The 27,967-nt window shown below is 42.1% G+C and overlaps 1 protein-coding gene across 1 annotated transcript; it reads left to right on the top strand.

Moving 5' to 3' along the window:
* Positions 1 to 403: 403 nt before the first annotated feature.
* Positions 404 to 27,618, top strand: LOC113663540 (periplakin-like). Its single transcript, XM_047800865.1, has 22 exons — positions 404 to 514; positions 15,529 to 15,616; positions 15,915 to 16,069; positions 16,438 to 16,558; positions 16,712 to 16,834; positions 16,965 to 17,006; positions 17,223 to 17,384; positions 18,309 to 18,416; positions 19,697 to 19,792; positions 19,898 to 20,020; positions 20,135 to 20,281; positions 20,385 to 20,536; positions 21,223 to 21,326; positions 22,622 to 22,779; positions 23,399 to 23,577; positions 23,666 to 23,804; positions 23,925 to 24,118; positions 24,525 to 24,675; positions 24,795 to 24,878; positions 24,983 to 25,099; positions 25,950 to 26,042; positions 26,128 to 27,618. Exons 1-22 carry the CDS (start codon positions 498 to 500, stop codon positions 27,223 to 27,225), a joined length of 3,651 nt encoding a protein of 1,216 aa, XP_047656821.1. The 5' UTR covers positions 404 to 497; the 3' UTR covers positions 27,226 to 27,618.
* The last annotated feature ends 349 nt before the right edge of the window (positions 27,619 to 27,967 follow it).

The raw sequence follows: 27,967 nt of genomic DNA, 5'->3' as shown, positions 1-27,967 counted from the left end.
TATTTTTCTTACTGCATTCTATATTTTATATTTCTGTCTTCTTTATATAAAGTATGATGTCATTGCTTTGTGTCATTTTATGTTTGTTTTTTTTAATCCTCTGGGTATGATTTTCATTGCAAGGCTTAATTCCATTGCTTTCTAAAATTGTATAATTTTATCCTGTAGTTAAACGGAGTTAAACCTTTTCTAGTTCACCCTAAATCCTGTAACACACATTCATGCATTATGTGCATGAAGCCACGCCCACATCTGAAACCTCGCCCACAAGCGTGGGCGTTGCCCTGTGCATGGTAAAATAGCCCAGGCTGCAGGTGTTGGCTATAACAGAACAGCTGTCAGTCCTGGTTTGCGAGTGTTCAGTGTGAGTTTCTACCAGTGCTCAGTGTATAGATAAACATTAAAGCACAACCGCACGCGACTGAGTGGATTTTACAGATACAAGAGCTGGGAATCTGTTGTTCAAGAAGACATTGAGGACCGGTGTGACTACTCCGATGTCAGTCACTAAAAAGTGAGTTTTGTTTCGTTCTGCATTAGTTCAGGACTGTGCATGTGTGTACAGTATGTGTATGTGTATGCAGGGCCGTGCACAGACATTTTGAGGGGCAGTGGCCTAAACCAAAAAAAGGGGCAGTAAAGGGGTGGTTGCTTATTAACACAAATTATCCAGTTATTACAAAATGTACAATTAAAAGAGAAGATAGCACACGCTCAAATACATTTTAGACTTTATTGTAGATGTTTTGATAGAACATAACAGCAATTACACATTGCTGATAACAGAAACTATTTGCTGTTTTACATTTTTTTATTTACCTGTTCCATTTACAGCAACACTTTATTTGGTACCATGACCTTAAAGATCTTGATAACCAAATTTTTTATGATTTACAATTACACATTGGTGATAATAACAGAAACTATTTGCTGTTTTACATTTTTATATTTACATTTCCCTTTTACAGCAAAACCTTTCTCTTTGCTACCATGTCCTGAAAGATCTTAATAACCTCATCTTTTATGATTGGGATGTCTTTTTTCAATGGCCATAAGCAGAAGATCAGAGAAGAATATTTTGTGAAGGCCACATTGTATGTTATATTGTATTTCTTTACATGAGCAGGATCTGATGGATTTTGTAAGTGAAGCAAAAACTCAAAGTCTTCTGGATCTTTCTCCTCTGTGTACATGGCTGTGGCTGCCTCACTCTCCATTTCTTCCTGTTCTGCGTCTGTCTCTTCCATCTCTGTCTCATTGTATTGCCTTTCTTTCTCTGAACTTTTTCTGTCTCTGGCTCAGTTCCAAGACCTACACTTGTACTCTGTTGAGTTGATTCTGAGGCAATTTAATATAGAGAATGAATACATATACATATACACATATTTTAAATACAATTGTTAGGCTTTAGTGATAATTAAATTCATGTTCTTGTAATATTACTCTTACATTCAAATAATTTATTGACTATATTTCTTGTTATCAAACTCTAGCATATTCAGAATCCTTTACTTGTCAGCCAGACACTTACCTGAAGGTGTCTGATTTGGCTGATGCTCAATGGGCTCTCCCTCACTCTCTGAGCCTGCCTCTGCCTCATCTTCAATGGAGTAATAAGTAATAGACATTTAATTTCATATTCGCATACAGCATAAATATATATACAGATGTAGCGGCTCAAAATTGTTCTTTTCCTGCACCTGACAGGTGCTAGCCAGGCATTCATCACATGTTGAATATTCTAATGTAGCCACCCCCATTTTTAGCTGTTGTAATTGCAATTCCAGGGCACAACCAGAAGATGGGGCTTTGCTCACAAACACTTTCTGACCCTGACTTTACAGGACAGTGACAACATTTTTTAAGAGTATAGAAGCAATTTTTCTCTTTCACCTTGTACCTGTCCAGCAGGAAGATAGTAGGAAGGACCTGAAACTTTTGTCATTCTCACACATTGGAGAGAGACAGACAGACAGATGGATGTTGTATTTGGTGACACTTTGTGTTTTGAACTTGTGCAAATTAAATAAAAAAATTCAGTTTTTATTATATATATTAAAACATCTATCACCAAGTGTAACAACACTGCACTATTAGAGACATCTGTTTTAATAGGAATCCTCAGATTTGCAGGAGGTGAATACCAGAGTTTGTAGATTGACCTACAGTATCTGTCTGTGAGACGTGAGGGAGAGAACACCTCTTGTTATGCTTACTAGGGGAGCAGAGCTGGGTGTTATCAGCGATGTTCTCACCATCCTCCTTCGACTGTTCTCTCTTCTTGGAGAATGATGTGCCTTGAGACAAAACCTTCACTTTCAGAACACTTCACCTGGATGACTCAGAATCTTCACAGACATATTATGCTTAAATTAAAAAAGAATGATTTTGGATCATTTATTACCATCAAGCATTCTTAAAAATTTGATGCATTTTTACTTACAAAAATGAAAACTAAGACAAATATACTGTATGCCAAGAGCATGATTTGAACCGAGGACAAGATATCTTCAGGACATGCATCTAGGACCTGTTTAGACTTTAACCCTCTTATTACAGTATGTTGCAGGTCAAATTGACCTACAAGTTTTTTTTAAAAATAAACAAATAGTTGAAAGTATTTTTTCCGCTTAAAACTTCCTCAAAAATTGGTTAACATCACATATTTGCAACCCTCCCTACAATCATGGGGTTAGAGTACTGTAGGGTTAAATGTCATATACTGTAGGACTTTTTTGTTTGCAGCTGTGAGACATATTTACGTCACACACTCTCCTATATTGTCTTGACATCATCTATAAGGTGCAAAAATTCAGTTTTGTTATGACTGGAACTTTTGGGTTTGATTGGAACAACATAACCTGTAACAATTTGTTCACAAACTACAACCTGGGCCAGGAGCTTCTAAAGAGAAAGTCTTCACATACAGTACTGTTCAGAGCAGCCAGTAACAACAATAATGTCTTACTGCCCCCAACAAGGGAAAAACTTTATTCTCATTAGCACTTTGCACAAGAATGCTGAAAGCAGCACATGTGAGAAACAGAAACTGTGGTTTGTTGGACGGAGATGTTTCCTACTGTAAGTGCAACATGTCAAAGCGGTACAAGAGGCACATCTTCTCTAAGGAGCTGGGGAAGACACAGGGTGTCCCGAGGTGTGCCATCTACTAGGCAAAGGCATATAAAAAGTGTGAAATATTTACAAAAGTGTAGCTTTTTTTTTTTCTGGAGGCCTAACGAAATGCAAGGCCCAATTTGTGTGTGTGTGCACGCGCACATGTGCGTGTGTGTGTGTGAAATGTTTACAAATGTATAGCTTTTGTTCTGTCTGGAGGCCAACTGAAATGCAATGAACAATGCTTTGAACAGTGTTTGACTGTGTGTGTGCATGTGTGTGCAGCATCATTTTGGTAGATCATATTCTGCCCTCTGCTAGGCAAAGGCATATCAAAAGTGTGACCTATTGCCCCACTAAATGTGGCCGAGTCAAACTGACTCGGGAGGACTTGAGAAGGAAAGTATTTATTTTATGAACACATAGTTCAACAAAAATAGACTAAATTAATTTTAACTTTCAAATTTAAATTAATTTTAACTTAATTATAACTTGCAAAGTTCATAATTTTGAACAATCCTGGTAAATTTCAGGCAAATATGTGGAAGGAAACCCGAGTTATGACACATTAAACTTTCCAGATGAGTCAAATAGACCCCAGGTCTGCACAAGGGTTATATAAATATGATATGTACTATGGCAATGACAAACCTTAGCACACAATTTTTTTTATAAATAAAACAGACTATTTTGTATAGATACATTTCTGAAGGTTTCCATGTCACACACAGAGGTTTGGCCTGCCTTGGATCTGAGCTACTCTGAGTGAACAAATGCAAATAAGCCAGGCCTCACAGGTAATGGGGGTGTTTTCACAAAAAAAGCAGGAGAACAATGGAGCTGTAGGGGTGCTAGTAGGTGTGAGGTCCAGGGAATTTACCCAAATTTAGTAAATCTAGTGGCCCCTTGGAATTTGTGTATTGGCTCACAGTGGCTGCACGATGTGTCTCTGTGCCCTGTGAAAGCTGGAATGCTGAATGAATGGAAGTGTCTGATACATTAAAACTATAGCTGAAAACACCTGAGATGAAATACAAGTAGAAATAATTAAAGAGTATAAAAATAAAGATAATTAAATAAGTATTGAAAATGCAGTCATCAAATAAATGGTAGCTGACTTAATTCTAACAATAGAAATGTAAAAGAAAATTAGTTCTAACAATAGAAATGTAAAAAAGAGATTAATTTGTCATTAGCAGTTCTTTATACCAGTTAAAAATTCCAGTGTTTACTCTGTGACAGTAAACAAGGTATTTGCTCTAAAATTGTATTGAAAACAACTTTTTATTTTACATAATTATGTAATTATTTCATATAATTAAAATAAAACACCCCCAGAAAAAAGACAACATGAAATGTTTATGAAACAGAAAGCAAACATTTATTTCGAGATACGTTTCTGGATGAAACTTCCACGAGTCTTTCTTTGATTTGGATGCACTAGAAAGTAATAACAGGCAAATGCACATGGTGAAGTTGTGGTGCCCCCACCTGGAAAACCAGCCACTTAAACCCACCATGAGCCCTTTCCAGCCTTCCTGTGGCGGAGCACTCTTCCATGCCACGGCTTCCCAGAAACTTAACAGGAAAAATACATGAATATGTCACTCACAGATTTCCAGATCTGACCACAGGGCAGTGGTATAACATACGCAATAAAATTCACCAAATAAATGTTTGCTTTCCATTCAATAAATGTTATATGTTGTCTTTATTCTGGGGGTGGGTTATTTTAATTATATAAAATAATTACATAATTATATAAAAAAAGTTCTTTTTTGTTTTTATACAATTTTAGTGCAAAGAACTTGTTGTTTGCTGTCACACAGTAATCACTAGAATTCTTTATTAGTATAAAGAACTGCAAATGACAAATCAATTTCACAGATTTTTTGTGAAAAAAAAACAACAGTAATACATTGAGATACTAGCATAATCCGTTCCAGGGTTTCCCGCAGAAAATTTGTTAGATAAGGCGGTAGGGTTCAGCGGTAGGGTTCGGTGGGTGGGCGGGGCCAGGGGCAGGGCGGCGCTTCTTTGTGAGAAAGACCACAGACTCTGTACTCACTCTCTCTCACTCATTTTCTACCGCTTTATCCGAACTTCTCGGGTCACGGGGAGCCTGTGCCTATCTCAGGCGTCATCGGGCATCAAGGCAGGATACACCCTGGACGGAGTGACTCTGTACTACATTTAACAATTATTTATTTAACACCAAATATAAAATTTAAACAACATATAATAATAAATAAGAAAGTGCAAAACAACATTAAAAATTTTGTGGACACACGTTTTATCAACTGGCTAGTTATCCTCTAGACAGTGACGGACCACGTCTTTCTCTCATTTCGGCCGTGTGGCGTGCGTGCGCACTCGCGGTGTGAAGCGAGTCTATGCTATTCCCCAAGATGCACTTGACGGCCTTTTGTGCAGCGGGATTTTTTTTTTTTGGACGACCTAGTTAAGGCGGTAAAGCTTCCCAGCTTTGGCGGGCCGCCTAAACTGAAAAGCGCTGCGGGAAACCCTGGCCGCTCCATAAGAAATAATAGGAAATAAATCCGTTCTGAAAAAAAAACCCTCACATATTAGTGCTTAAACAGTGGGAAAAACATAACGTGGTTGTACTGTGATCATACGTACGTGCTAGACGTTGGCACCACGCTTATATTTATCGATAGTTGCCGGCTTTATTAGTTACATGTCCGTATACAGAGGAGGCGGCACCATTACCCTGACGGTGTCTCTGCGCCGGTACTGTAGATGTACCGATTGGCCCAAAGTATTCACTGCTCCCACATCCTTCTGCCAGTAGCTTGAGACCGTGCAAGGATTTTAAATATCATAAAAATATGAATTTTTATAGATATTTATATCCATGACAATGCGAGGCGGTGTCTGATCGCCGTGTCTCTCTCTCTGCTGCAATTTGTTTACATTTAATATAATGACTTTCATTGGTTAATGCCAGCAGCTGTTACACTAATCACTGCGCCACCTGGTGGATCAATGCGTCATTGCAACAGATGCGTGTAGGGGTGTGAATAAGGCAGCTACTCATTAACTATGTCAGAGCGGGGGAACATGACCATTGCAGCACTCCTGGTGCATGTCTGCCAGAATCACAGTGTCAAACAGCAATTCTGAGCTGCTGCATCTGTACTATGCTAATATACAACTCATTTAGAGTTTCAGAATTTCACTACTTGTCAAGTTCTCCTCAGATGTGACTTCTGCCAAGACTTCCTTCTACAAGGAAAAGCTTAAAGCTTCCTCACATGACCCTCGGAAATTCCACAACATCATCTCTTCTCTGCTCAACCCCCTGGCTCCACCTTCTACATCCTCCCTGACTGCAGAAGACTTTGCTTCTTTCTACCAGGAGAAGATTGAGGAAATCTGCCGGACCTTCACTTCAGCCCCGACTGCACTTACATCTCCGAGTATGCATTCCCCTACACCTTCGTTGTCACATTTCTCAACTGTGGCAGCAGGAGAGATTTTACAACTCATCCAGTCCTGCAATCCTACCACCTGCCCATTGGATCCGCTCCCTACCACTATGCTCCAGACCATCTCGCAAGACCTTCTGCCCTTCATTTCCACTATCGTCAATAGATCCATAGCATCTGGTCATGTACCAACTACTTTCAAGACAGCAAGGGTTATTCCCATCCTAAAGAAACCTGCTCTGGATCCATCAGACATCAGTAACTATAGACCGGTATCACTTCTCTCATTTCTTTCAAAACTTCTTGAATGCATTGTCTATAATCAACTGTCTGTCTATCTCTCACAGAACAACCTCCAAGACCCCAACCAGTCTGGCTTTAAAGCAGCTCACTCTACAGAGACAGACCTTTTGGATGTCTCTGAGAAGCTACATACTGCTAGATCAGCCAAACTGTCATCCATCCTTATCCTCCTTGACCTTTCAGCAGCGTTTGATATGGTCAACCACAAGACTCTCTTATCCACCCTCAAGAGTCTTGGGATTTGCGGATCAGCTTGGGAATGGACGCTCATATCAGGTAACATGGAGGGGAGTGACATCTGCTCCACGCAGACTCTCCACTGGTGTCCCACAGGGCTCAGTACTCGGTCCTCTTCTTTTCTCCCTGTATACTCACTCTCTTGGGGAAGTTATTTCATCACATGGGTTCTCTTACCACTGCCATGCTGATGATACACAACTTATCTTCTCTTTCCCACCCTCAGATGCCACAGCTTCTGACCGGATCTCAGCATGTCTGGCAGAAATTTCATCATGGATGACTGCTCATCAGTTAAAGCTCAGTCATAGCAAAACTGAACTGCTGTTCATCCCAGGTGATTCATCCCCAGGCCATGATCTTGCTATATCCCTGCACAACGATCTGATCTCCCCTTCAGCCACAGCTCGCAATCTTGGGGTAACCATGGACAATCAACTGTCCTTTTTCTCTCATGTTGCTAATGTGACTCGCTCATGTCGGTTTCGTCTCTACAACATTAGAAGGATTCGGCCATTTTTGTCCACACAGACTGCTCAGGTACTTGTTCAGTCTCTTGTCATTTCTAGACTGGATTACTGCAATGCACTGTTGGCAGGTCTACCTATGAACGCAATCCGTCCTCTGCAAATGATCCAAAATGCAGCTGCCCGGCTTGTTTTCAACCTGCCAAAGTTCTCGCATACCACCCCACTGCTACGATCCCTCCACACTTACGGTAGCTGCACGCATCCGATTCAAAACACTGATGCTGGCCTACAAAGCCAAAAATGGACCAGCTCCCTCTTACCTCAAAGCCCTCATCATTCCTCGCACTGCACCCCGCAACCTCCGATCTACCAGCACTGCTCAACTGGTTCCACCATCTCTCAGGGTAAGAGGCAAGTATACTACAAGACTCTTCTCTGTTCTGGCACCAAGGTGGTGGAATGAACTTCCCCTAGAGGTCCGAACAGCTGAGTCACTGGCCATTTTCATGCGGCAGTTGAAAACCTACTTATTCAGGAAACACTTCAACTAGCACTTCTTTCCTTATCTTTTGCATTAAAAAAAAAAAAAAAACCTTTGACACTTTTCATTGTAACTTTAAACAAATTTTTTTAACTCATGGTATCTTAAGTATGTAACCTAGTGAAACAGCATTAATGTATTCAATGTTAGAGATTTAAGCACTTATGTACCTTGCTCTGGATAAGGGCGTCTGCCAAATGCTATAAATGTAAGTGTAAATTTAAATGTAGAGCCTATGATGATTATAGTGGGAAATATACTTACAAGAATTAAACTGACAAAATGTCTGCTGTTCTGTCATTTAATAGGTACAACATAAATCGTTCATAAATGAACCACGGCACAGCCGGCCATGACTTCTTACCAGAACTTTTATTCTTCTTTCCAACAGTACCGTAACACCCCCAATATAGGTTCCTAAGCATACTCTATGCCTTATAGCATTACCATAAGTAACATAATACTACATACCCCTTTTCATAAATAAGATTCTTACTTTTCTTTTCTTTATTTAACACATGGGGGAGCAAATAAACCAACAATGACTATACTTGACTTTCTTATTAGACATTGAACATGTAAATATATAACACACCCAGAGGTACCCAGACCCACACATGTTCACCCGGACGCAAGAACGTCATGTCACATGCTTTGTGTCTTTGGTTGAAACATTGTTTCTGTTTCAGTCTGTACGTCAGTTCTTTCATTTTTAGCTTTTCCAAATCTGCAATCTCTGGAATGAGCTGAGTTGGAATCACAGGAACTCGTGTTCGGAGCTTTCTTCCCATTAGGAGCTCGGCAGGACTGTAACCATCGGGGAGAGGGGCCGCTCGATAAGCCATAAGTGCGAGGTAGGGGTCCGCAGACTTCTTAAGGAGGTCCTTGATGGTCCTTACAGCTCGCTCTGCCTCCCCGTTACTCTGCAGAAAGCGAGGAATTGAAGTCACATGACCAAAACCCCAGCCCCGTACGAAGGCCTGGAAACCCTCAGAAGTAAACTGTGGCCCGTTGTCCGAGCGCACCAACTCAGGAATTCCATGACGTGTGAAGATGGATTTGAAGTGTTCAGTTACAGCTTCCGCTGTCATTGAGGACAGTTTGGAAACTTCAAAAAACCTAGAAAAATAGTCCACAATGACCAAGTAGTGCTTGTTGTCTTTCTGGAACAAATCTTCTCCTACCATAGACCAAGGCCTCGTTGGGAATTCAGTAGGCATCAATGTCTCTTTGTAAGGAATTCTCATCCGTCGCTTGGACAGGTAAACCCTCTTTCGTCTGCCGCCTGGGCAGGATAACCTAAAATTCAGCCTCTCGTTCCTCTGCTCGGTTTCTGTTCTCCACAAGGCCTTGGGGAAGTCTCAATGAAACACACACATGTCAGTATATCAAAGAGAAGTTCCAAAGTTTATTAGGAAAAGCAGGAATATATAGTCATCGTTACCCCAATAAAGTCATATCTTATCGGGGAAGTGAACCTATACTTCCCTTAGTTTCCATGGTTGGTAACATAAAGAATGATTATTTTATATTAATGATTACCTTCTAAAAACTCATGGAAGGGTTAAAAAGCTGTATCTCTGTAACATAAAGAAAATGGTGTTACACAGAGTACACTTTTATACATTCATGGCGGAGTCGACCCCTGGAGGACATCTCTTCACCCTGGTAGCATGGATCCATTGTGGAAAAAGATCAGTTAGTATACCTGTGCGAGTAGTCGTGACTATTTCCGCTGGTCCATCATATTTAGTTTCACCCAATGGTTTAGATTAGGACCATATCTTCCACTTTAAAGGGATGTGTCGGCTTAGAAATGACAGGTATAGTTGCTGATATTTGTTCATAATGTTTTGAATCAGGGCAGCGGAATATTCAGCGATGTGCACATCAAAATTACTTGTATCTATAGCTGGCTTACCCTTCTTCAAGGGTGTGGGAAACGGACGACCAAAAATAATTTCGTGTGGTGATAAATGGACGTCTTTTTCATTTCTGCTAGAACAGCGGGTTACAAATCAACCCAATTTTTGCTACCCGTCGCCTGCATAGCTTTAGTCAACTTAGCCTTAATTGTTCGATTAGTTCTTTCCAATATCCCTGAGGATTGGGGATGATATGGAAACTGAAAGCGCCATGACAGAGACAGGTACAGTACTTACACAGATCTTGTGTTATTTTAGAAGTAAAAGACGTTCCTTTATCTGAGTCAATAGCCTGTGAGACACCATACCTCGGCAAGATTTCTTTGGCCAGAATATGTGTAACAACCTTAGAATTTTTTCGCTGACAGGGGAAAGCCTCTACCCACCTTGAGAACTTATCTACTATCACCAGGAGATATTTGAAAGGCCCCTGTGGTGGCATATGTGCAAAATCAATTTTAAAAAAGTCATTCAAAAAAAATGGTGCAGTTGGTATTGGAAGATTTTCATGTTTAGCTGTGCTTTTATTAGGATTATTTTGAGCACAGGTCAGACATCTAGATAGGATTAAGTCTATTGTACCTTTTAAATTAGCTACACAAAAGAGTTTATTCATATCTTCCCATACCCCTCTTCGGGCGTGATGTGTAACACTGTGAATCTCGCGCACGACCTGCACCAGTGAAAAGTGGGAAATAATTTTCTCCTCTGCAAAGCAAAAGCCATGTGTTTGCCAAATTCGTCCGAAATCATGGGCAACGCCAAAAGCATAACGGGATTCAGTGTAAACTGTTACATCCTTATCCTCAGAGAGAATGCACACACGGGTTAGAGCAAAAAAAAAATCAGCTGCCTGTGCAGACATAAAAGGTAAAGAATAAGCTTCAACAACAACATCAGGCAGAGCACACACAGAATACCCACACAGAAAATGACCTTCATGTGGCTTTGAACAAGAGCCATCAACAAATAGCAAATCGCCTGTATTTAATGGAGTGGAATCTAAATCAGGGAGAATGCTAGTAGAGTGAATGATTTCAGCAAAGCAATCATGCGGAGTGTCGTGCAGGGTGGCATCCTGAGTACTAAATAGACATGCAAGACCTAAGTATCTAATGAGGAGGTGGCTTTAATTTCTAGATTACTGGTTGAACATAAGGTAGATTCATAACCTGACCTCCTTTGTGCCGTCATGTGTTGAGTCTGTAAGTTATGAAGGACCTGTTTTACCTGATGTGGTAAATGTAATGAGATGGATGAGACAGGACAATTTTCTCAGCATCTTGTACCATCACAGCACAGGCGGCCACAGCCCAGAGACACACTGGTAAGCCCTGGGCAACAGTATCAAGTGTTTTTGACAGGAATGCACATGGTCTCATGCCCCCCTATGCTCCTGGGCCAAGACAGCAGAGGCAGTGCCCTCATGATCGCAGGCATAGAGATGAAACTCTTTCGCATAGTTCGGGAGCCCCAGAGCAGGAGCGAAACATAGAGCTGTCCACAGAGCCTCATACGCTTCGAGCATTTCAGGAGTCCACATTAGCAGACGTTGCATTGGGTCCTTGTGAGAGATTGCAGACCGGAGACATTTGTCATAGTAAGAACTGTCGGGTATCCATTGACGGCCCATGAGAGCGTGTTTTGTGTCAGGACGCCGTTTGTTGAGGATTACCTGTATACGGTCTTGAGAGAGTTTTTTTCTGCCTTGTGAGAGTTCAAACCCCAGATACTTCACCGTGGGCAGACAGAACTGCAACTTGGGTTTTGAAACCTTGAACCTTTTTGAAGCTAGATGGCGCAGGAGGCAGAGGGAGGCTTGTTCACAGAGTTTTTCAGAGGCTGCGGAGACTAAGAGGTCATCTGCATACTGTAAGACAACAGAACCAGTGGGGCGAACAAGATCACATAATGCATCCCTTACAACGGCAGAAAACACTGCCGGAGAATCAATATACCCTTGTCGTAGGCATGTCCACGTATACTGCCGCCTCCTGTGTGTGAAGGCAAAGAGAGGCTGCCTCTGCTCTTCGACAGGAACACTGAAAAAGGCAGAACTTAATTCAATAACAGAAAAGAAAGTATGTTCACATGGAATTGAGGTGAGAATTGAGGCACAACAGGTGCCACAGGGATGATGTCATTTATTTTCCTCAAATCTTGTGTGAAGCTCCAGGAACCATCTGGTTTAGGGACAGGATTAACAGGAGTTTTGTATGAACTTACACATGGTTTGACTACCCCCTGTTGTAGAAGAGATTGTAAAACTCCATCAGCCCTGCAATTTAGCTTCAGACAAAGGATATTGTTTAACGAACACAGGGTCTAAATGTTTTAACTTAGCCTCATAGAGTGTACACTGCACGAGACCCACGTCATTCTTATGATCAGCCCACAATAAGGGTGGTAGAGCATCTAGTAAAGCAAAAGATGGGGATGGTGATTTCTGTGTGGAAGAGAGAAAACAGTCGTTAAACGTCATATCAGATAAATGTGACAGTGGAGCAGACTCAGGAACAGAAACGACAAGTTTAGAGCCAGAGAAGCTAATAGAAACGTGTAGCCTGCTCATGAGATCCCTCCCAAAAAAGATTAAACGGATCAGTGATATAAAAAATGTTAGGATTAGAAGGACATCTGACAAGGAGGCCTGGAGTAAAAGGCGTTTCTTTTGTGACCCCTTCTATTCCCACAGAGCTAACGGATCCCCCTGAGAGAGGACACTCATATTGCTTCCCCATTACTGACATTGTAGCTCCTATATCAAAGAGGAAAGAATATACTGTGCTACTTACACATAACTCAAGAAAAGGCATTTCATTTACCTGATGTGATTCATATGTACAATGTAGCAACATATGCGTGATAAGGATTTGCCCGCATCCCGGTGATGCGCATTCCTACCACAATAAAAACAGGCGCCGGGGCTTCAGGAGTATGAATTACTTCCTCCTCTTCCCCGGCCTCTCCCTCAGCCCCTCCCTCGGGTTCTCCCTCGGGCCGAGTCACCATTATATAAATTTTTTTCAGCCACAGCGAGGCATACTACTTGTCTACTTTCTAAAATACCATCGCGTTCCATGGTGCACACTCTCTCCCATAGAGTTTTAACTGTCATATTGCCATGATCTTTGAGCTGATATTTAAGAACCTTTTGCACCTCAAATCTACAATTATGCATGAAGGTTGTGAGGAACAAAAGATTAGCGATTTCGGTTTAATTCAGAGATTCAGAGATTTTAATTTATTTTTTTTGAGTTTGGAATAGAGTGCTATTTATCCCAGATCAGTTTCATTTCTAGCCATTTCTTATAACTGTCTGTCATGTACTGATAATCCCAATCAGGATCCCCGAAGCCATCATAAATTTGAATGTAAGCAGATGCCAAATAGTTTCCTCATGGTCTGGCTTAGGATATTTTGTTCCTGAATTACCCATGTCCAACTATAGGTACAACCAATATTATTACACACAAACAACACAACACAATTGACACAACATAATTGACACAACATAATCAACACAACACAATTGGAGACCAGCGACCGAGACAGAGAGGGCGATCAAATAAATTTATAACACAATTCACACCTTAAGGAACACTGAAACTACTCCTGATTAATCAGCTGAGAGAACAACAAAGACCAACACTATAAAATCAACAATAGTCTAGAATATAACACAATTCAAATCACACTACTCTAGAACAAAGTGAGTTAAGCAGATAGTATACAAAAGTCAGGAACCTACTTTACCAGAAGACAATATAATCAAATGTAGAGAGTTAAAGCACACGTATTTGCAACGAGCATGTTGTATATCCACTCAGCTAAGTGCAGCAGGGGAAGCTTTCCCTGAGCTAAGCAGATGGTGGCATATTTGCAACGAGCATGTTGTATATCCACTCAGCTAAGTGCAGTAGGGGGGCTTCCCCTGAGCTGAGCGGATGGCAGCATATGCAATTTTTTGTTGTTGTAGTACAACAAGCATGTTGTATATCTACTCAGCTAAGTGCAGCAGGGGAGCTTCCCCTGAGCTGCCTGGATGGCGGCATGTTTGCAACGAGCATGTTGAAAAGCTATCCCTCAGTCGGCTAATGCGGGATTGGATGCTGTGAAGACATCTTCCTGAGGGAGCAGAGAGAGCAGTCTGTGGGACGGGTGGCTGAAGTCATGATGATCCTCCGGTCTTTCCTTATAAGCTGCTTTGTGCAAATATCCTGGAGGGAGGGAAGCTCACCTCCCACGATGTGGCTGGTGGTTTGTGCAACACTTCCAGAGCTTTACAGTTGCCAGCGTGCTGTTTCCGAACCAGGAACCCGACAGGATGCTCTTTATAGTGCAGGTGTAGCATGCTGGGGATGCTAGGGCTCGTTCCTATCTTCCTCGGCCGTCTTGGGTAGAAGAGACATTGAGTGCCTTCTTCGGCGCTGCGTCAGTGTGTAGGTCCAGGTGAGATCCTCGCTGATGTTAACACGAGAACTTAAAGGTGCTCACTCGCTCCGCAGGTGGGTTTGTGTTCTCTGCTCTGTTTCCTGAAGCTCCTTTTAGTGCCTTTTTTATTTTTATTTTTTAAGTCATCTGCGATGTCGGCTTTGCCCAACCATGCAGCTTGTCGACTGTTTTAATGAGCTGGATAGCATATCAACCGAAGCATAAAACGGAAATTGGGGAGAGGAATGACGTAACCTGGCATAACATAGCCTTATATGACATACACATAACATGGCCTAGCAAGGCATAGCGTAACCTGGTGTAACATGACGGACATGGCGTAGCATAGCATAACCTAGCATAGCAAGGTGTATCGAAGCATAGCATTACCTAGCAAAACGTAACATAGCATATCTAGCATTGCATGGCATGGCCCGTCGTGACATGCATGGCAAAACATAGCTTAACATGGCGAAGCATAACATGGCATGACGTAGCTTAACACCACTAGGCATACCATAGCCTAGCATGACATAGGATAGCCTAGCATGACAAAGCTCTTACAGATGAAGGCTTTTCTCCAAGAATTAAAGAGCTAAAGTGATCATGCACGAGAAGACCTCTGGGTAAAAGTGCTGTCAGGTTCTTCAAGTTAAGTCAGGTCCAGCTGTGCAAAATAACAAATATTACACCTTTGTTACAACTCCAAAGATTTCCTCATGATTCAACACAATACAGTACAGGCCTTGGTCAAAAAAAGTAGAGGGAAAAGTAGTTTTATAGGACATTCGATTCCCAGTGTGACTCTATCTCTGTTCTGGGAACGAAGAGAGTTTGTGCACACATCACTTTTAACAAAATAAACGCAGGTGTGGACTTGTTTTATCTGACAGGTGAGCAGAGGGACCGGGTGCCGTATTGTCTTTCTCTATAAACTGTTTATGAACGGCTGTAACGTTTAGATTCAGTTGTTTGTGGAAAATATATATATTCGCTCGTTTCAGTTTGTAGAGTAAACGTGGTTTTTTTGGTCTCTTCTTTTTGCACTCCAGGGATCTGACCGTTCTGATCGAGAAGCTGCAGAAGAATGCTGACAAGGTGGAAAAGAACATCTTGGAGACGGAGCAGAATCTCAACAAGGTGACGCTTATTTGTTATAACACCCTTACGACATCCCTAATGTTTATGATAAATATTCGTTCTATTTCATATCAGTTTTAACGTGGTTAAAAAGGGACGGTACGTATCCGGTGTTGAAGATCTAAACCGTTTAAAGATCCTGTTCTCAAAATGATCCTCCAAAGAAACTTTCTCTAGGTCATCTAATTAAAGGAACAAGCATGTCCGAAGATTTGATGCGTGTCTGAGGGAACACCAAAGGCAACAGGAATGAAAAAAGTTCATCATCCTAACCATATGACTTCCTCAATGACTACAGGATGTGATCAAGATCAACGAGGGCAAGCCGCCGCTGTATCAGGACTCCACTAACAAGACCATCGAGAACTCGCTGTTACTGCTAAATGGTCTGGACGAGAACGCAGCTGAAGCCAAGCGCCTGCAGCACCCGCAGGCCGAGATGATCGAGCACGAGTGAGTAGATGCCCACAAGACAGAACGCCGATAAAATCATGACATCAACAGTTTAACATCCTTGTGAATGTTGAATGTGCAAACATGTCCCACTGATATTTACTCTATAGGAAGCTTCACTCTTTACCATAAACAACGATTCCAATCAGAAGGTTTACAGAACTTCTAAATCATGTAGCATCTTTGATCATTCTAATGATGTTCAGAGAATAATTTACAACAACCCTCCCTCCCCTCACCTTGACCACCATCATTACTGTCTTGCTGCTTTAACATTAAGGCATCGACATTGTAGGTAGTTTAGGATGCGGTGGATTAAACGATACACAAAGTACACTGAGGTTGTTGTTTGTTTGTTTTTTGTTAAGTATGAAGCAGCTGCGCGAGCGTGTGAAGAAGCTGTGTAATGACCACGACCACATTTACCACCTGACACGATCCGAAGGGGTTCCCAGCCTCAACTGGAACAAGATCATCGACGAGAAAACGGTGAGTAACTAATCACAATGATCTCCTTCTCTCTTCATCTCTTAGGCTCGCTTTTTATTTCCATGTCTTCTTTTGGAAATCAAGTCAAAGCCAACTATTTATCAGGAAGGGTGTGTGTGTGTGTGTCTGTGTTGGTGTGTGTGTGTGTTGCAGGCAATTCTTAACAGCAAAGGATTTGGAGAAGATCTGCCCACCATTGAGAATGAAGTGGAAGAGCACAATATCATTCATAGTGAAGTGGAGGCCTTGGCTCCTTACATCGGACAGGGAGACAAGGTGATGTAACCGCACGGCTAATTTGCTTATTAGCATTGGCGCATAATCATATGTTAAAGCTGTGCTCCAAAGCTGCTGATTGTTCTTCCAAATCAGCAGGACTCATCTGATTCTCCCATTTGTGTTGCAGGAGTATGTCGATGGCCTGCAGCTGAAATACAACAAACTCCTGGTAAATGCTTTCATGCATGTTCTAGCATTAGATTTCATTAAAAGTCTGTGTAGAGAAATCAAACTCATCAGTAGCCTTTCATCCAAGAGCTCTAAAGTCTGTGAGTTTGAAGTTCATCCAGTTTGAGTAGATGGTTTAAGAATTTAGATCGGTGTAAGATTGAGTTTATTCAGCAAACAGATGACAGAATGCATTTTTTATGCCAATCACACTCAGGCAAATTCTACGGCTCGTCAGAAGAACCTGCTCAGTCTGAGAGACTACATGCAGCGCTGCACCAACGAGCTCTACTGGCTGGATCAGCAGGCTGACGAACGCATCATGTACGACTGGAGCGACGCCAACCTCGACTACCCGGCTCGCAAGAGGCAGTACGAGGTAACAACCGTCACCAAGTGTGTGTCATGGTGCTGTAATAACAAACCTGCTGTAACGTTTCCTGAAAAATCCCCATCTGGTTATCTGGTCTAACCCTAACCCTTTAACTACTGAAGAAAATCGATGAAACACGTCCCTAATATTTTGTCTTACTATATTAACCTTAATATATTCAGTAAAATAAATCAAACCGGGGGGACACGGTGGCTTAGTGGTTAGCACGTTCGCCTCACACCTCCAGGGTTTGGGGTTCGATTCCCGCATCCACATTGTGTGTGCGGTGTTTGCATGTTCTCCCCGTGCCTCGGGGGTTTCCTCTGGGTACTCCGGTTTCCTCCCCCGGTCCAAAGACATGCATTGTAGGTTGATAAGATATAAAAGTGACGTGACATACGGCTAAGTACGGTGACCCATACTCAGAATTTGTTCTCTGCATTTAACCCATCCAAAGTGCACACACAGAGCAGTGAACACAAACACACCGTGAACACACACCCGGAGCAGTGGGCAGCCATTCATGCTGCGGCGCCCGGGGAGCAGTTGGGGGGTTTGGTGCCTTGCGCAAGGGCACCTCAGTCGTGGCCGGCCCGAGACTCGAACCCACAACCTTTGATTGGCATCTCTGGAAAATTGCCCGTAGTGTGTGACTGTGTGAGTGAATGAGAGTGTGTGTGCCCTGCAATGGGCTTTGCACACTTTCCAGGATGTATGCTGCCTTGATGCCCGATGACACTTGAGATAGGCACAGGCTCCCTGTGACCCGAGGTAGTTCGGATAAGCGGTAGAAAATGAATGAATGAATGAATCAATCAAACCAGACCTAACGGGTTTATAACCCAAAATATAATAATAATAATAATAAATATAATAATAATAATAATAATAATAAGGCTGAAAACTTCCACCTTAACACTTTTTATGTAGAACTTCATCAGCAAGTGTCTGGAATCCAAGGAAGGAACCATCACCAAACTGAGTGATGACGGGGAAAAACTCATCGCCCAGGGACACCCAGGAAAGAACATCATCGAGGTACGGTCCCAATTTTTTATTGTAAAGAAAATCTGCTACATACGTCGAAATCGAAACCGATCGAAAGAGTTACTGTATGCTACACGATACGACGCTGTCATATGGATATAGTGACATTTGTGTCGTTTTTCCCCCCCTAAGATCACATGACTTTAAGATGTTTATTTTTGTTTGTTTGATTGTTTGTTTTGCTATCTGACTATGCTAGACGAAGGTTTTCAAGATCAGTGTTTTGGTGCCGAAACAGCACATCAGATCAAATCACACCGTGATGATGATGATCGTCTTTTTTTTAGCTGAATTGTTCGATTAATTTATTATGGTGGTTAGGAGTCTGGGGGAAAACAAAAAAAAATTGTGACTGTGAACCGACACACACACAAGCGGTGAGATCTCGTAAATATGGTGGATGTGATGACATGACCGCATAGTTTTGCCGTTAAAACCCCTCAGTTTATGTGCAGGCGATTTGTTACGGTGCAAGATCCACTTCTTCGGATGTTTTTCGGATGTATTCATTTCGATACATGTGACATTCACTGTCTTGACCTTGTTGTGATTGGACCTTTGGAAAACGCACAATGGTCTTAAAGCTTACTTTAGTGTAGTCACTGCTTCAGGGAAAAACGACGAATTCCCAATTCTGGAAATTTTGTGTCCCGCCTCGGATTTTCAATCTGTCTGATTATCTAATTGGAAGTAGCTGATGTTTAAATTGAGGGGCACAGTGGCTTGGTGGTTAGCACGTTCGCTTCACACCTCCAGGGTTTGGGGTTCGATTCCCCCCTCCGCGTTGTGTGTGTGGAGTTTGCATGTTCTCCCCGTGCCTCAGGGGTTTCCTCCAGGTACTCCGGTTTCCTCCCCTGGTCCAAAGACATGCATGGTAGGTTAATTGGCATCTCTGGAAAATTGTCCGTAGTGTGTGAGTGAATGAGAGTGTGTGTGTGCCCTGTGATGGGTTGGCACTCCGTCCAGTGTGTATCCTGCCTTAGATAGGCACAGGTATCCTGCCTTAGATAGGCACAGGCTCCCCGTGACCTGAGTAGTTCGGATAAGCGGTAGAAAATGAATGAATAATGAATGAATGAATGAACGAATAATGAATGATTGAATGAATGAATGAATGAATGAACGAATGAACGAATGAATGAATGAATTTTGTTCGGCAACATTAAAACCGTAGCTTATTAAATAATGTACCTCTGTAGTCGTTGAAAAATAGTTTGTTAGTAAACCTTATTGTGAATTGTCTGAAAAAAAAAAAAGTTATTCGTATCCAGGCGTATATGGATGCTGTCCATGCAGACTGGAAGGAATATCTCAACCTGCTCATCTGTGAAGAGAACCACCTCAAGAACATGGACGAGTACCATAAGGTAAGGAACCGTGCGCTCGCTTTAAGGGCTAAACAAACATCCATACAATGTCAGAGCATTAAAAAAGCTTGTGGGATTTTTATGTCTCTCGTTTGCCATGTACAGTTTCAGATGGAGTCCAGAGACACTCTGGACCTGCTGAAGTGCCTGGAAACTGAAATCAACCAGAAATACAACCCTGACTTTAAAGACCAGTACCAGTTAGAAGGCTTACTCGCGGACCTGAAAGTAAATAGTCTTTTTGGCATTTTATTAATAGGATTTGCTTTGTGTGTGTAAGTCTGGGCATGTAAGGTAGTGTTAGAGTCTCAGTAAAGGTTGTGTTGTGTTTTATTCGTTCAGGACCAGGGGAAAGCCATGGATTCCTTTGACGATCGAGTGAAATCGCTTCAAAACCGCAGCCTTCAGGTTCTGCCCTTGAAGTACCGCAGAACTGCACCACAAAAACTCCTTCCCATCGAGGCTCTGTGCGACTTTGACACAGAAGGGGTATTAACCATTAGTCATCTTCTGTCCCTCTTTATTATTGGAAGATATTCATGGAAAACGATTGACACAAACGCTTTTCCTTCTTTATTTACGCCACACGCAGGGTCAGATCAACCGAGGAGAACGTTACACCATGCTTAGGAACAACGGACCGAAATGGGACGTGAAAGACTCATCAGGTCGCACCCTAGCAGCCCCCGGAATATGCTTCATCATCCCACCTACTGACCCGGAATCTGTCGCCATCGCTGAAAAGTGAGTATTCCTCTTTCTGTCTAGCTTTCTAACCAGACAGATCTCACTCGCAGCTTTAAAGAGCCTGTGTCCTGAACGGTGTAATGTTTACCAAAGTGGCGTGCTGTGAAAACAAATATTAAAAGAATGTTAGTCCGAAACTGAAATGTTTTGCGTCGAGGCTACGAGACACATTTCCATTTGGTTCTCTGGTTTCCTCCTCCTTGTCAAAGACATGCTTTCTAGTCTGATTGGCGTCACTAAATTGTCTGACGTGTGTCCGTGTGTCCTCAGTGCCCCGTCCAGGGTGGACCACGAAACCTTTTATTATCATGTGCAGTTCAGTTCAGTTACTTAGCTAATTCGTTGATCGCCGATTTACAGTGGGGGGCACGGTGGTTTAGTGGTTCGCACGTTTGCCTCACACCTCCAGGGTTGCCTCGGGGGTTTCCAAAGACATGCATGGTAGGTTGATTGGCATCTCTGGAAAATTGTGTGTGAGTGTGTGTGAGTTTATGAGTGTGTGTGTGAGTGAATGAGAGTGTGTGTGTGCCCTGTGATGGGTTGGCACTCCATCCAGGGTGTATCCTGCCTTGATGCCCGATGACGCCTGAGGCACAGGCTTCCCGTGACCCGAGAAGTTCGGATAAGTGGTAGAAAATAAATGAATGAATGAAGTATTTATTTTTCCTTTTTTTGCAATACAGTTTGGTGAGTCAGCAGAAGGCCAACAAACAGAAGGTGGAAAGCAGCCAAACAGTGCTGCAGACCCGACTGGGTGACCTGAAGAAGGACAGCACAGGTGGACAAGGTGTGTTTCTGGGACGAATTCAGATTAATTCAATGCTGAATGTCACATCGTTAAAAACGTCTGTCATCGTACACGTCATCATGAATATACTGACATACTCGAGTAACGAAGCTGGAGAAATGTCAGTGAACAAACTGTATTACAAATCACTTCTACTAAAAAAAAGACTCGCCTATTTTGAGCTACTGTACTGTTGTGGATAATAAATCAAATCCGTGACAGACTTTGACGCCTGTGGTTTGTGCGTATCTTTGTTCTGTTACCCAAGGCAAGGAAATAATGATCTTTATTTCTTGTAAAATTAAGGGGTGTGTTTTGTTGTGTTATGCCATCACGAGTATTTTTATTTTTAGCTCAAAGACCTGTGCAGTGATTTACAGCAAAATAATTAATGTTGTCACTTGATCGCCAAACCCTGATCATTTTTAGCCTGGGATTCTGTCGTCCAGAGAAAAATGAGTGATGTCATGCATCCTGTTCATCACCAACCAATCGTAGGGGTCTGTGAACTCGTGTATGACGAAGGGTTTCAATAACGCTTTCCTAACAGAGGAGAATGTTACACTGCCCTTGTAAAGAATAGATGCTTTGGTTCATTCCCATGTTTCAGAGAAAGCATGTGTGCACCTTTTTATCTTCCTCACCTGGTAGGGGTCAGATGATTGGTGAGTACTGGCAGGTGGGTGGAATCATAACATGTTCATGAAGACGTGTATTTAGGGTTCAGACGTCGGTCCGTTTCCAGAATATTCCTCTCAGGAATAATCTTAGGACCAAACAGATCCCTTTTATTGGATCTCTTATTGTATTATTTTTATGATAATAGTCATCGCGGCGCCCCTAAGGGGTTTCCAGTGGTAGCCACGGCCACCCCTGTATAAACTCTGGCCACCCCTGTGGCCACCCCTAGTATGAATTTGAATTTGAATGCATAATGAAAATTCAGAATAGTTTATGAAGTGAAAAATAAATAAATTAATTAATAAAATGAAGCACATGCTGCAGCCACCAAAAAAGATTGTAGATTGTTGGCACCACCAGAGTAGCTGTTTCACTGCCCCTCCCCCTCTCTGTCTCGTCGTTGGTGCCACCCCAAGATTCGCTGTGGCCTCCTCTGGCCACCCCTATTAAAAGTTTCTGGGGAGCCACCGTTGGTCCTGACGGATTTTTTTAGTTTTATTATGTGGGAAATGCTTGAATCTTAATCCTCTTCACACTTTGTGCTTCATTCTGTCAAGCTGACCTACTTTAAAGACCTGAAGGTATTAATCTGATTTCTGGCCCCTGTATCACAGATAAGCAGGAGCTGCAGTGCCGCCAGCTGATGGCCGGACTGGATAAAGTGGTGAACGACCTCGATAAGCAGGAGAAAGCCATTTATTCCCAAGTGCGCCCCCCTCTGGAGCAGAACCGCCCCGTACAGGACAGCGCTGACAGGCTTCAGAACATGAGGGTAAAAAAAAAAGATATTTATATACTTTGAATATAAATATGAATACTTATTTATATTTATATAATGATAATTATATTATATTACTTATATAATAATTTCAGATACAGATTACACAAGGTTATAGTTCAGCTTAAACACACTCTGAGCTGCACGTAACAGATATTAGGTATTATATACTATAAATAGAAGATTTATGTGATGTTGCTATAGCAACAAAAATATTTCAGTTCGATAAATAATTTTTTTTTTCTTGTCAGGAAATTTGAATATGAACAAATAAATAATTAAGTAAATCCAAACATGACAATCTCATTATAAAATAAGATGCAATGGTGTTTTTGTGCTGAAATAATATTTACATACAGTTTGTTATTAGTTATTTATTAAATTCTTTCATATTATATCGACACCGGTATATTTATCGACGATTTATTCACTTTACTACATAGATCATGCACACGTTTGTTTATTGCGCTGAAAATAAACTAGAATGCCACACTTACATCATGCAGATGCTTGATGAAAAAAAATCAGAACATTCTCATTTAATGTAAAGCGCTGCCTGATTCTCCACACCGCAATTTCCAAATATGAACCATTTGAAATATGTTATTATTAGGACATCGCCTCCGCCGTCCGTAAAATCGAACCGGAGAAGACCTCCAAAATTCGTGAGGCTGAGACTTTTCTCAAAACCAACCCCAAGTGTGCCAGCGCCCCGCAGCTCTCCTCCAAGGTCGACACGACCATCAACAAACACAACAAGGTCCAGCAGCTGCTGCAGTGTGCGGATGATAGGTAGGTGCTTTGGATCTTCTTTTATGCTTGTTTTTGCTCGCACGTGTGAGAAACCTGAAACGAAAAATGTTCTCGTTTATTTCTGTAGACTTAAGAACTCCAACAAGCTGGAGACCTCGATACAGAACGGCAAAAACCTGCTGATGCCCTACGAGAACAGGTTGGCCAGGGAAGAAATCGCTCCCTCTGACCCAACCTCTCTGGATATGGCTCTCCGTGAGCTATCTGTAAGACACTGCCTTTACACAAACACACCACAGCGCGATATATATATAAAGAATTATTTATCTGCTACATCAAACACACACACAGACACACACACTTATTACATATCTCATCTAACACAGGACATGGGCTCGGAGCTGAAGGCGAAGAGTTCCATAATCCCGGAGCTGGATAACAACCTGAGGAGCTCAAAAAACAGCTGTGATAACATGGTGAACAAGGTGCAGGAGCACTGTCTTGACTTCGACCGGCAGGAAGCCGAAGTTCAAAAACTCAACAAACGCTACGACAATCTTCTCAGGCAGATCGACACCAGGTAACAATCTGTGTGAAACGTATCTCACGTACACTTTGTTAAACCCAAATATACAGCTTATCAATGCTATTAAAGGTGGGGTCTCCGATGTTTGACAAACGCTTCAGAAAACTGAGTCGGGCCGCCAAACAAAACAAAAACAAAACAAACGTGTAGCCAATGAGCAGAAAGGGGCGTGTCTTGTCAATATGGGCGGAGAGAGTGTTCAGTGCGCATGTGTGCCATTAGCAGAAAGCGGATTTAACATTGACACGGAGGATAAAAACAAAGAAAGAAAGCGCAGAAAGGCTTATGATAAGGCAAGAAGTAGGACGTGTTAATATAGGATCAGCTTTCCAGGACAAAGCTCAAAATAAAAGCCCACTTACTGGGCAATGTAGATTTACTGCACTAATTTTACCCCCAGATCACAGAGTCTGCAAAGAGCTAAAAACTCGTACAATGGTTACCGTAAAGATTACGACAATCTGAACAGCTGGCTCTCTCGCATACCAAACTACGAGGCGCAAGAGACTGACACAATCCAGCAGGTGGAAGGAAAACTGACAAACCAAAGAGTAAGTCCACTTGAGTCTGACATCAACGCTTCATGGCGTATATTTAAGTTCTCGACTCACCTACAGTACCGATGTCGTTTAGGTTGAGCAAATTTGACAGGTTTTTTGTTCGTCCCTAGAACCTGCTCTCCGACATCTCAAGAAAGGAATCGGACTTGAACACCGTCTCTGAGAACGCGCAGCTTTACCAACAAGCAGTCAGGGTGTGTCTCTGTCCCATACAGATACATTATCTTTTATCATTTAAAATACAAGATGAATTGCGGTGAAACCTTAACGTCTTGCTCTTTGTGGATTCTCTGTTCAGGATTATGAAAATGAAGCCGAGAGGTTCAGGTTCGTTCTCAACCTCAAAGACGGCCTGGTCACGCAAACGTACAAGAGAAGCCGACTGGAATCACCTGCACTGAGAGTCAAGAGAGAGGTACAATGATAAGACTCTTACATGTAAAGCATGGTTTTCTCCATGATAATATAGAGATATGGACCAAGACCAACAGAGATACAATGATGGTGTAGCCTTATATTAGCAATTTGGTATAAATTTATTTGGAAAATTATATTTTCTTAAGTTGGATAACATACTGTTAGTAAAAAGTGGGCTTTGAGAGTTAAAAATTCTACAAAAAAACATCTTGATATAGAATCTAGCACGGGACGTATATCTGTTTAACACTCAACACTGTTTAACTGCCTTTAATAAAGCATCAGGTATAACCCTTTTCCTACATTAGCATCCAAACGTGGCGAATCCAACGTGTACATGCAGCTCTGTGTAATTTGTATAAACTGAGGTTATAATCGAGAAAGTACATAACATTATTTTATCATTAACACAGAAAAAAGTTAAAAAAGTAGCTATCATGTGTGCTGATAACTGATCATATTGCGGTAAAGTAAAAGTGTATTAAACATTAGTATACTTAAGGTACATTATCAAATGCGCTAACAGTAGTCATGCCCCCAGCCCCACCCACAGCCCCTGACACAAGCGGTTCTTAAGTCTAGACCAGCAACGTTTTGGTGCTACTTAAGAGCCACTTTTCCTGGTTCAGAGCCGGTGCTTTGCCTGTCGAAAAAGACAGAACTGGTTGTAAATTAGGCTCCGCACCTGCACTCAGACTGCCTCGGAGGAAAAGGGGCAGTACAGTCCAAATCGTTCCTAAAAACAGCAAGCAAACTTCGTGGAATTTGGTGGAAGCCGTGGTCAATAACCTTTCTACTTTATTTAACCATCCTTTTGTCTTATTCTTTGAAACCATTGTATTAAACAGGAAGCAGCCATCGAGGCCAAATTCACAGAGGTCAATGCTTTGAACAAGCAACGACTCCAGAACCTCGAGTTTGCACAAAGTCTTCTCAATCGGGTACGATATATAACGTCCACCAAAACGCTTCACTATGACGTGTTTTGCTTGTTAACTGATTATTCATAAATGTAATATTTAACAGCAAGCAGAGATGCAAGTCATCCAGCATAACGTTCAGACGGTGAAATCTTCTGCTCCAGGAGATGAATCCTGTAGAATTAAGAATCAGCTGGAGGACGAGATCCTGAGAAGGCAGCAGCTTGAAAAGGAAGTCAAAACCATTCAGACCGACAGCAAGCTCGAGATCAGGGACAAAGAATCCAGAGAGAAAGTTACAGTCAAACAAAAGGTTGTTCTGCAGCAAGACTCACAGCAGGAGAAAGAGCATTCAATCTTAAGACTTCAGGTCGAAGAAGAGAGACACAAGCGTATGCTTCTGGAGAAAGAGTACAACCTTTTGGTGCAGCAACATCAAACGCTGGAGAAAATGGAGGTCCGGGAGAAAGTAGTTTGCACAGAGAAGGTCCAAGTTGAGGCAGACCCAGAAGCCAAGCATGAGATCGAGCGTCTGAAGAGGACCCTTGAAGAAGAGACAAAACGCAGACAAGAACTGGACATCCAGCTCAGCACCTCCACCACCAAGCTAATCGAACTGGAGTTCACGAACACAAAGTCAACCAAAGAGCTTGACTACATCCGCGAAGAGAGCAGCAGACTTCTCCAGGAGAACCAGCGCTTGCAGAGCAAGATCAGAAAACTCCAGTCTGAAATGGACAGTAGCAGGAGCCTGGAAATTCGCCTAACGGCACTGCACAAAGAGCTTCAGGACCTGAGACGCATCACGTCTGAGAAAGACAAAGAAATCGAAGGACTACAGAAGAGCTTGTCTGCTGTGAGTGCGAAGAGAGAGCAGAGGGAAAACCACTTCTGTCGCACTTTCGTCGTCATCAACCCCAACACGGGCAAAGAGATGAGGCCAGAAGAGGCCTTCAAGCAGGGGCTGATCGAGGGGAAGATGTTCGTCAACCTCCAGACCCAGGAATGCGACTGGGAGGAGATCACCGTCAATGGTCCAAATGGAGCGTCGTCGGTTCTTTGCGACAAAAAATCGGGCAAAGAGTTCTCCATCGATGATGCCCTGCGGTCCGAGACCATCACCAAAAACCAGCTGCAGCAGTACCAGAACAAAGAAATCAGCCTCCAGGAGTTTGGGCTCATGGTTTCTGCAAAGCGTTACTAATCCCATAAGAAATCTATCTGGTTTATGTTTGATCACTTTACTTGATGTGGAGCTATTGGGCGATGTTTCTGATTTTAAGCACAAGTTTAATTTTTTTTTTCTTAGGCTTTCTGGGTTGGGCTTTCTTAATGCACTGTATATTTATTTGCATGTAACCGCGCTAATATATTAGGGAGAACGTTATATGAAACTTCTTCTTCTTCTTCTTCTTCTTCTTCTTCTTCTTCCTCTTGATGGGTAGATGTATTCTGATATATCAGTGAACGTTATCTGACATCAGTATACTCAACTTCACACCTACCAGAAATATCTGTGCTGTTATTAACAATTAAAACACTACTGTCTGTCTGCACAGAGTGTCTGATGTTGTTAAATAAAAATATATATGGGAAACTACTGTATCTTTTTTTTCACTTGGTTTCGTGTGAATGGGGTTATTTTGATGTTTTGAGACTGGCGGTTGGTCGGACATCCCCTTTTTTATGTCCAGTGATGTATGATGCATGCAAGCGTCCATTTATTCAGCATATATGTATACTGTATATACGGCTAACAAGGAAATAGAGACACCTGCTGATACGGACTCTGATGCCGAATACTGTTTAGTAGATAAGAAGAATTCACAAAAGTGCTAAATTAAATTCCTCTGACAACAGATTCACAGAACTTGAGCTCTTTAAACCCCCCAGGGACTTTATATCCACTTCTCACTTATTCTGGTGACAGACTTTTTGCTTTCCAC

Source organism: Tachysurus fulvidraco, chromosome 15 (genome assembly GCF_022655615.1).
Source record: "Tachysurus fulvidraco isolate hzauxx_2018 chromosome 15, HZAU_PFXX_2.0, whole genome shotgun sequence".
Taxonomy (NCBI): domain Eukaryota; kingdom Metazoa; phylum Chordata; class Actinopteri; order Siluriformes; family Bagridae; genus Tachysurus; species Tachysurus fulvidraco.
The sequence above is the reverse complement of the archived record's forward strand: the minus strand, read 5'-3'. Positions and strand labels throughout refer to the sequence as shown.